Genomic DNA, 10,710 nt, shown 5'->3' on the forward strand with positions numbered 1-10,710 from the left:
CATATAATTTTAAGAAAAAAGAAAAAATTGGCATATTGTTTCGCTATTAGTTTTCTTACGATTTAAATACGAATTCTCGAATTTGCAGATTCAATTGTTCGGACACTAAAACGCGGGTAATTCGAACGTTACATTATATTTCTAGCCTTAGTTGGAAGTATAAGAACCCAGTGATATTTCCACTGATAGTTGGCAGGATTGCGTGACATTATCAGCCAGCCTACGAACTTGGGTCGTAATTTATATTTATTCACAGATACTTAAACTAACAACATGTCCGTCAGTCGTGTGTCGCAGATTCTATTCTCTCGCGTGTCGCACGCAGCCCGAAAACCGCAGCAATTCGCCGCACCTGTCTTCAGGTATTATTCCTGTAAGTATCCGAATATATTTGTGAACGTAAATCTTCTCCGTCGGATCGATTATCACCAGCCGGTCAGCAGGTCGCAACGTTGGGAACGCCGGTTTCGTGGAAAACACCCGGTATAATCGTCATATTACGCCATAAATCTTGTTTCTGTCTTTGAAAAAAATATGTTTACATACTGCTATTAAATTCGATCTCATACTAAGCCTGAGTTTCGTTATTCACTGCGAGTACTGAAAATCTATAATATACGTAACGTGAATAACAGAACGCAGCCCACAACAGTTTCTTCATAATTATTTTTGCAACATTATGCATATTATTTATATGCATATGACTTCCAACTCGCAATATCGGTTTTAAGAAGAAACTTAATTATTTACCATATTTATGTGTATTGGTAATGATAATGATAGTGTAACTATGTTACAATTAAACATGCTTTCTTATTATTGCTTTCTAAAAAAAATCACAAGTCATCTCTCAAGCACATATATATTTATACATAAAAAAAATTTAATATATAGTAATTTAATATAATTTAATATAAATTTTATAGATTTTTTACCTATATATAATACTTTTGTATTATTTATACTTTTATAATCTTGTTTCAATTTTGAAATTACAACTTTAAAATTAAATATCTCATGTGATAAGGCGATTCTTGATTTATGTCTGTAGTACTTCAGAGAATTAATCGAGATTAAATACGTCAAGCAAAAACATGCCGTTTCATTGTTTTTCTTCGAACATGAATATAACTCAAGCGTGCAAAGCTGTTTTTGATATTTTTCAATCAGAATTTATAATTTATGTATTAAATAATATTTATTTATCTCGAGAAGAAATAAAAGACAGTTCAATGTTAAAGTGATTTAACAATAATAAGATTTTCTGATAAAATTATTCATTAACAACTTTTTGATTTGCTAAGAACAAAATTATCTTTAAATTAGCCACATAAATTAAAAGAACCTCCGTTCTTTTTGGGACACCTTGTACATGAAACAGACCTTGTTCATTCATTGCCCAATGTATTCTTGTGGTTATCTTCATGTTGATGATCGTTCTTGATTACATAATATACCTAGAAAGTTAAGGCTGGCTTCCACTTAGAATTAAAAGAAAAATAGTAAATTAAATCGAGATTAAAGTATAAAAAATTTATCATGATATGTATAATTATGTATAAATATGTATAAATATTCATAAACATACATAATTTTATATGAAATATGTCCATACATCCTTTTTCTCTTGTAAAATTACTTTTTAGTGTAATAAAAATAATAATAGCAATGTGAAAACATTAAAAATTAAAAGGGTAATTTTTTCACTATTTGTTTCAGAAAAAATCAAGTTTAAAGAAATGTAAAAAAATTACTTCTGTATAATTATATATAAAATTATGTATAATTGTGTATGAACAATTTTTTTTTCATTATTCCAAACTTGTTTTTTTCTAAAACGAACAATGCGAAAATCCCTTTAGTTATTTTTGATGTTTTCACATTACTATTTTTATTACACTAAAAAGTAATTTTACAAAAGAAAAAGGAATATATGAATATGATGAATATTTCATATATAATTATACATGTTTATGAATATTTATACGTGTATGTTTAGCACATTTATACATATTCATGTATGAGAAATTTTTTACCGAGTTAATCTTACATTTGTGGAATTTAAAACGTCGAGCATAATAAAACTACAATTCTTAAATATCTGATATATATATATATTTATTTTTGAAAACATCAAACACACGCGCATTATTAACATTAATTAATTCTATCAAAACGTATAGTACGTTACAAATAATATACTAGAAAAAGTTTTTCCATTCCGGAATATATTATTTGAATATAATTATTAATAAATCCTTTTTTAATTGGGCATTAATTATACACAACAAATATGCGAATCATTAAAAGCGAGCGTATCATAACTCCAATAACAATTATATATTTCGGATACATTTTACACCAATGCAATAATTATTTTTTTATCAGCGAAGACTTCGTTATTATTTACTATACCTGAATAAATTGCATACTTTGTTACAGTCATTACGGAAATGTCTCTCATGATACATTCTAATCTTTTTTTGATAACACATAATCTCAATACTACAATAATGTTATTTGTTTTTTATGTCACTATTTTAAGAACTAATCACGAACTAATTATTCTTTAATAAATTTTATTTTTCTTATTCTTTAACAAAAAGTATTATTTTTTAATTCTTTAAATAAAGAAATATCTTTTTATTTTTTAAATAAAAAATCCTGTTCTGATTATGTGATTTACAGGCCAAACTGGCAATTATGAGTTCATCAAACTCGAGACTGCAGGTGAAAAGAAGAATGTAGGAGTTGTTACCTTAAACAGGCCAAAAGTTTTGAATGCTTTGTGTGATCAGTTAATGAGCGAAATAAATCACGCTTTGGAACATTTTAACTCGGATTCGTCTATCGCTGCCATCGTCCTTACCGGAAGTGAAAAGGCATTCGCTGCTGGTAAATAGATTACACGAACTTTATTTTATATATACAGTTCTTTAAATATATTTTTCAGGAAATTAAATTTGGGATATTAGTCCCCTTTTATCGTCTTTATTGTAACACAAAAAAATATATTATTTTCGCATAGGTGCCGACATCAAGGAAATGAAGGATAACTCGTACGCATCGAATTTGAAGCTAAACTTTATAGCTAACTGGAATTCAGTTGCTAAAAGCAGAAAGCCCATAATTGCTGCTGTAAATGGTTACGCTGTAAGTAATGTCTTCGGCAGATGTTGAAAACAAAGCGATGAATTGTTCAGTAACATGTACTCCCGTTTTTCGTAGTTGGGTGGAGGAAGCGAACTAGCAATGATGTGCGATATTATTTACGCCGGGGATAAAGCCAAATTCAGCCAACCAGAAATTGCCATCGGCACCATTCCCGGAGCAGGCGGCACGCAGAGATTAACCAGGGCCATTGGCAAAAGTAAAGCTATGGAAATGGTACTCACTGGCAATATGATTTCCGCGGAAGAAGCTGAAAGAAGCGGTGTGTATTAACAAGAATCAGAGTTAACACTTTATTACAACCGGAAAGAACTTAAGTTACTGTGCTAATTTAAATATAAATTCTATTTGAAAATTTTTATATATTTGAGTTATGTTAAATTATTTTTAATGATTTTTCATTAATTTCAATCTTTTGTTACTCATATTTTTCATAAAATTAAAACGTTTAGTTTTATTTAAAAAAAATTAAGTTTTACTTTTTTTTATCTTATCTAGGTCTGGTCAGCAAAGTATTTCCAGCTGACAAAGTCGTCGAAGAAGCAGTGAAATTGGGCGAAAAAATCGCATCTCACTCACAGTTGGTTGTTGCGATAGCCAAGGAAGCTGTTAATGCTGGTAAAAAGAATATTTCAGGAATTACTTTTAAGTAATTTTCGATGTAATCCAATGGTTCATAATATATCTAATATATTATGATTTATTAATTTTAGCATACGAAACCACATTGCAACAAGGACTTCTGTTTGAAAAAAGATTATTTCACAGCACTTTCTCTCTGGTGAGAAATCTTTTTGTGATTATCAATAATCTAAATTCAATGAAAAAAATAGATCTATTAATAAATTAAAATTGCATTTCTTTTTTCAGGAGGATAGAAAAGAAGGAATGTCGGCTTTCCTGGAGAAACGCTCGCCGAGATATACAAATCAATAGATTTAAGGTATCTGTATTTGCAAAAGAAAAGGGACACAAAAGATGAATATTTTTTTTAATATTTTTATACATTTTTGTAATGAAAATCTCTGTCTAACATGTCTTACCTTTTGCTTTTAACTGATTAAAGATCTTTCTATCAAGAATTGAGGAAACTTTCTAAAAAAAAGGAAAATGTTCACTTAATGTTCCTTAATTAATTAAGAGATTAGACATAAGATATTATCTGTTATATTTTTTACGACATATACACATTTATGCTGCAATAAACTTTTGCATAAAACGATTAATGCAAGAACAAGCGCAACATCCAAATGAGACTTTTTTTTATTCGAGTATATTATTGCTCTTACATAAGGTGGATCTCGAGTATAATACATTTAAAGCTAATATATAGCGTTGCAGTTAATATTAAAAGGAATAATAATTATTATATTATTATTACTATAGTAGAAAGTGGAGATTAGATGAGAATACGTGAACCGTTATCGACGTCGCGGATGACGTTATTTATAATACTAGCGAGATATCTCGAAAAATGGTAGGAACAACAGGATTTCGGTAAACATCAACATAGCTTAAGTTAGAGTGAAAAAAAATGCAATGTGTCACACTTAAACGACGTAATCCAGTAAGTTCCTTACGTGCATATACATGCGTTTCTCAAGTGAGAAGCCTTGAGGCTGTGAATTTCCGTAAACCGGTAGTAAAAGTAGTTAAAAAATTATATCATTTTTTAGTTCATTATAAAGAAGCGATATCAAATTTTGCCAGTAAGAAAATCGACCGGGTCTCACGGGTATACGTCTTAGCATCGTTGACTAGCTAATACTAATCGGTGCGCACATTGTACGCACCTTTTTTATACGCTTATTACAGATCACCCATAATTGCCGCATTCTTACATTAAAAGAGAAACTATAAACTAACTACCCTTAAATACTACATACGTATTCGTATTTCGCTGCCTCTGTTTTTATTTTTTACATTGCCTTTAAGTACGTGTCAGAAGATGGGAGTTACATTATCGGGCACATCGATCGTTACATTTTAGGTCGGAAAGTTTTAAGAAGTTCCTCCGATATTTTAAAAAAAGGTATATGTACAGCGAAATATTCAGACGAGAGAGATCCCTAAACAGCTTGTCCTAGCTACTCCCTCGTTTCTCTTTCAAAGCTTGAGTCCATATCATTTTAAATAAAGTGTATCTAAAACTGCGAATTATTATTTCATCGTTCCAATATCTGCTAATCTAAATACTTATTGAAATTGAGCTACAAGAAATTAAATTCCGAATGCAAAATAATAGTTTTTATCAAAATATCAGTTTTTTTTTCAAAATCGAAAATCGTACGTTTTTTCACATTTATTGAATTCTTTTATATATTTATTGAATCGAATTCTTATCCTGAATTTTCCTTATTTTTTAATTTAAGAAAGATATATTGTCTGGTCTTTTAAAGTTCGCAATAAATATATTCGATGATATGTCGTAGCAAATAAAAATGCTGGTCCGAAATTTGTACATTAAATTTCTTGGTCCTCGGTCTTGTACGCGGATCGAATTTCGGGAACCTCTTAAAATTCGACGGATGGATTGTCTCGGGGGAGAGGGAGAAGTGAAGATGATTGGTTTTATGTTTTATGTATATCACAGTTGCAAGCTCTGCCTCGTTAATTACGCTGATAAAAATTATCGAGATGACGGAGAATATAAAGTATCGGTACTCTCTCTCTTTTCGCGCTGGGGTTCCTACCGCAGATTTATCGTTTATTGCGATTTTTCATGGTGAAGCGTCTCCAGAAGTTGCTGCTCTTCTTCGTGGGCGTCGCGGTGGGCGCCTCGTATGCATAGCTGGACTCATCATCAGTATCCTGGGCGCTGGACGCCTCTCTGGTCGGCGAACCACCGTGTCCTGAATCTCTGTCACCATCCGTTCCATTTTTCTCCAAACCTGCAAGATATAGGTTTATATAAAAATTCAAAGTAAAATCCAAAGTGGAATCCACAAATATTTTTTTGATATATCTAAATTCTCTGGAATCTCATTCTAAAGAATGAAAATTGAATCCGTCTTGAAAAAGAGTGGCTCAATTTTCAATCTTTGAGAGTGAGATTTAACTCTTTAGAATGGGATTCACTCTAAAAGTTTTAGAGAGTATTTTTTTACGTTTAAATACGAAGGTATTAGTTCTCAGATTTTATGGAGATATATTAAATTAATTAATATTTACGGGCTCAGTGAATCCGGACATTTTCTTCAACTATATTGTGAAAAATTGCTTGCAACCTTAGATAATTTTAAGTTATAATCTTATTCTTCGAATTTTACGACTTCCAAAATAAGAAATCGTTCGATTACATTAACTTTAAGCAAAAATATATTAATTTAAAGTATACTAAATCCACGAAGACCGTTAAAGAAATTTTGCGAATACCGATAAGGGTTAAAATAAATTATCTTCTATCTTATTACACTTTGAAGATTATTATATCTTGATACAATTACAGATAATTAAATGCTCGTGGCCAAAATATTAATATCGTTAAAAATATGATTGTGGAAAGGAATAAAAAGATGTTGAAGAATGAATTTTAATAAAATAACAGGCGATCTCTTACCACCACCACGCAGCATGTCGAGGAACGTGCTTTCAGCATTGCCACGCGTGCGTCCCTGCTTCTGGGACGGCGTGCCGAAGCTCAGGCTCTGGATATTGATCTCTGCCTTGAGCTGTTCCGGCGGTATGTCGTCTACACGAAACTCGTTCGGATCCTCGACGAAGGCCTGCTGCAGGTCACGCATGATCTTTTTGCGTATGGTCTTCTTCATAGAGAGATGCCGCTCCAGGTGTTTCACATCGCTCTCCGTCAGCGTCTTGCTGTTGTCGCGGCGACGCGACTTCTTCTTCTTGCTGTTCTTCGGACTCTCCTCCTCCCCGGATGTGGAGCCCACCGACACGGCGCTATCGTGGCCAGGTGCCTTTTCCTCGGCTTGCCCGCGAGCGTTCTCCCATTTGCTGCCAAAGCCAAAAATGTCCCGCAGATGAGGGATGTTTCGGTCCACTGTCTGTTGCCTCGCCATGTCGATTTCGGTCGTCTGGACGGCAATAATCAACTACCCTTCCTTACGATTTCTTTTCCTGAAAAAATCCGAAAGATGTGTAATTAACTAGAGACCCTTTATCAGAATCTGGTCATAAACGATTTTGACAAAATCCTACGAGAAAGAAAAATATGTAAGAGGACAATTTGATAAGTCAGTGACTTCTTTTTAATCTGTTTTTATCAAAATTCGACATATTTTTCAACGTAGTTGCCTTTTAAAAAGTTTATAGACTTATCAAATGGTCTCTGTGTATATAATCATATACTATTTCACTCTAACTTATACTGTTTTAATCTAGAACTTGAATTATGATTATAGTGAGATAGTTACATATATATATGTATACACTGAAAAAAAAGATTGGCTGACAGCAAATTAGATGGTAAAATATGGCATAACATTTTTAATTGGTTGCAGCAAACAATTTTGGTTATGTTAACTTATCAAAATCCTGTACTGACATTGGAAGCTAACACAACCGAAAAATGGCTGATATAATGAAAAATTAGCTGCTACAGCTAATTAAAAATACTATGCCATATTTTACCGTCTAATTTACTGCAGCAGCCAATCTTTTTTTCAGTGTATATATATATATATATATATATGGAGGAAGAAATTATATTTACCTTCCTCTCTTGTAGGATTTTGACAAATTCGTAGCCAGACTGTTATATGTCTGTATTTCTTTACGATTAACAAATTACCATGAAATTAAGTGAAATCGATTGAATAAATCGGAAGATATATTGCGGAAAGAATCGCAATGCAATTTCGCAACATCATTGTGATAATGCGTCTACGAAGCGGACGAAGAAATATCGCCTCTCGAAATAATAAAGTTCACGCGATCGAGAGTTTCGCTCAACTCGTTCCCCCCGTGGCAGCCGATCCCCACGATTGATATCGGGGATCGCGGGATTGCGCGCCCACGTTTTCCTTCTTCGCCGTGCCTTTTACCACGAGGAGTCTTTCGGTTTTATTTATAACAACTCGAGTGTACCGGCCCACGAGAATTCGACCGAGATGATCGTATCCTTGCGCTGCCACTACATCTTAAGTGCCGTGAATCTGTGATGTTATCGAGGATTTGTTCCGGATCAACTTTACATCCTTCTGTGCTTAAAATGTATATATAGAACATTTAAAAAAATATAGAGAAGGTAGAGAAGAAATTCTAGATCTTGACCATCTTAAGATACGATAAAAATTTATCTATTATAATATAGTATAATACAATTTTTTATTATATCCTAAATTGTCAAAAAATCTGGAATTTCTTTTCTACTTTTTAATATTTTTTCTATTCTATATTTATATATATATTTCAATATGTATAACAATGAAAATTAAAAAAAGTGTAAAAAACGACATCTTTATTTCTTCACATTACTTTCTATATATTTACATTCAAACATAATTAGTTAATTAAAAATAAAAATTAACCATTTCGAAAGACCAATGAAATCAAACCATAATAGAGCTACGACTTTTCTTATCTCGCGATGAAATCTCCAAAACGAGATCCTGAGACGGATCAAAACGCGCGAGTTGAGCCCATGATATGGACGTGCAAAAGTTTGCTCGCTTTTGCCACATGAACTGTATTCTAATCGATGCGCTGATTTAAAGTCGCGACTGTTTGCGCAAACACCGACGCACGTATGCAGCTTGCATACTTTAAATATTATTTCACAATACACGCATATATACGAGACGGTTGGTACCTGGCAGTGGCGATTTATCTCCGGCTGTCCAGTCGATCAACCGTTCTCCAGTTTTCCATCGCAACGCGACGGCGCGTGGTGCGTTTTCCGGTTAGACGGGGAACTCGTTTACGGGAGAAAAAAAAAAGCCATCCGGATATCTACGTACGGCGACGGGGGTCACGCATTGTGAGTCAGTCAGCCACGACCTGCGACCAACGGGTTGTAAACGAGGCCCTGTTTTCGAATTATCGAAAACTCTCCAACTTTATGGAAAAGCCGAGATGAAATATCGAACATCGACAGGAGGTTTAATCTCTACAGTCTATGAAAGTCTGATGAAACAACGTGCTACGAATGTAGATGTAACATATAAATGTGTTATTGGAATCTCAAACTATCAGGAAAGCCTTGGCCAAAAATATTGAGAACCTATATTTTTGTCGTCTATCTGAAATTATTTTACCTGCATTGTTACCTATTGATTACCGGTGTTACACATAAATTTAAAGAGTTCTTGAAACAAAGGATGATTTACAGAAAGTAACATAAATCGATTTTTAAGTTAAAACTTTAAAGTTTAAATAATGAGTAAGGTGTCGAATATTTTTGGCCAAGGCTGTAATCTTTTCGTTAAGCGTTATCAAAATGTTGAACTTCTGGCTGTTATTTAATGCAGCCGCACTGAAAAAAAGATTGGCTGCTGCAGCAAATTAGATGGTAAAATATGGTATAGCATTTTTAATTGGCTGCAGCAGCCAATTTTTGGTTGCGTTAACCTATCCGCAATGTCAACATAGGATTTCGATAGACTAACACAACCAAAAATTGACTGCTGCAACCAATTAAAAATGCTATGCCATATTTTACCATCTAATTTGTTGCAGCAGCCAATCTTTTTTTTCAGTGCGCTACTAAATCAGTTTGGTTGCAGATAAATTTGATTCACTATCATTAGTTGTGATTCATCCGTGATGTGATACAAATGGTGCCTCTCCCTCGATGTATGTGTCAGAGCACCATAAGTAAGATCAATGTCACTGCCATAATTTTTCATGTTGCATGAGTCATTTAGTCATTCGCGGACCCTGCTCTGCATCTTGGAAAATTACACACGTGGACATGCCGTGCACTCCTCACGGCATTTTCCAGAATATTTATGCGATGTTCGCTTAATTGCGCTTATCAGCTACTTCGTTCGAGAACGTACGTACAAACTACAAAGTGCTTCTTATTCGGCATTATCACGTTAACGTTGGAAAAATACAGTATAAATTTCCATATGGTTTTGCTGAAAAATATCTAAAAATTAATTAGATACAAATCTGAATTTTGTTGAACCATCAAAATATAATAATTATGTACACTGAAAGAAAAGATTGGTTGCTGCAGCAAATTATATGGTAAAATATGGCATAGCATTTTTAATTGGTTGCAGCAGCCAATTTTTGATTGCAGTAGTCAATCGAAATCCTATACTGACATTGCAGAAAGGCTAACGCAACCAAAAATTGGCTACTGCAGCCAATTAAAAATGCTATGCCATATTTTACTATATAATTTGCTGCAGCAATCTTTTTTTTCAGTGTAGAACGCTTAAATGTTGACAATGTTACAAACAGCATTAAAATCAGTTTAAGTGTTCTACATTTTTTTTATGATCCAAACAAAATTATTTTCAAATTTATGTCTTATAGCTAAATTTTTAGAGATTTCAGCAAAACCATTCATTTATTATATAATTATTAAATATTATATATTCAATTGAATAAATTTTAATTAAGTAG

The 10,710-nt window shown here is 32.9% G+C and overlaps 2 protein-coding genes across 4 annotated transcripts in view; one reads left to right on the forward strand and one right to left on the reverse strand.

Annotated features, from left to right (window-relative positions):
• Window positions 1–273: 273 nt before the first annotated feature.
• Echs1 (Enoyl-CoA hydratase, short chain 1) lies at window positions 274–4,390 on the forward strand. Its single transcript, XM_018454983.1, has 7 exons — window positions 274–373; window positions 2,689–2,895; window positions 3,029–3,153; window positions 3,229–3,433; window positions 3,670–3,789; window positions 3,885–3,952; window positions 4,042–4,390. Exons 1-7 carry the CDS (start codon window positions 274–276, stop codon window positions 4,105–4,107), a joined length of 891 nt encoding a protein of 296 aa, XP_018310485.1. The 3' UTR covers window positions 4,108–4,390.
• Window positions 4,391–7,193: 2,803 nt separating this feature from the next.
• Window positions 7,194–10,710, reverse strand: part of LOC108727054 (protein IWS1 homolog A) — a 45,686-nt gene continuing 42,169 nt past the window's right edge. For 2 of the 3 annotated variants that reach the window (XM_018454957.1, XM_018454952.1), the window contains exon 8: window positions 7,194–7,251. The gene's annotated coding sequence lies outside the window, so the exon portion shown is untranslated. Of the gene's footprint in view, window positions 7,252–8,149; window positions 8,339–10,710 lie in introns of those variants that run through there. The other variant, XM_018454954.1, reaches the window with a different exon arrangement.

This window comes from Mycetomoellerius zeteki, unplaced genomic scaffold (genome assembly GCF_001594055.1).
Source record: "Mycetomoellerius zeteki isolate Tzet28-1 unplaced genomic scaffold, Tzet1.0 scaffold47, whole genome shotgun sequence".
Taxonomy (NCBI): Eukaryota; Metazoa; Arthropoda; class Insecta; order Hymenoptera; family Formicidae; genus Mycetomoellerius; species Mycetomoellerius zeteki.

What these genes read in the sequence shown, in the direction of transcription:
- Echs1 (XM_018454983.1), top strand. Translation starts at nt 274, where the DNA reads ATGTCCGTCAGTCGTGTGTCGCAGATTCTATTCTCTCGCGTGTCGCAC. An exon ending in TGTCTTCAGGTATTATTCCT is followed by an intron (nt 374 to 2,688) that starts GTAAGTATCCGA and finishes TGTGATTTACAG; the next exon opens with GCCAAACTGGCAATTATGAG. An exon ending in GGAAGAAGCTGAAAGAAGCG is followed by an intron (nt 3,434 to 3,669) that starts GTGTGTATTAAC and finishes TATCTTATCTAG; the next exon opens with GTCTGGTCAGCAAAGTATTT.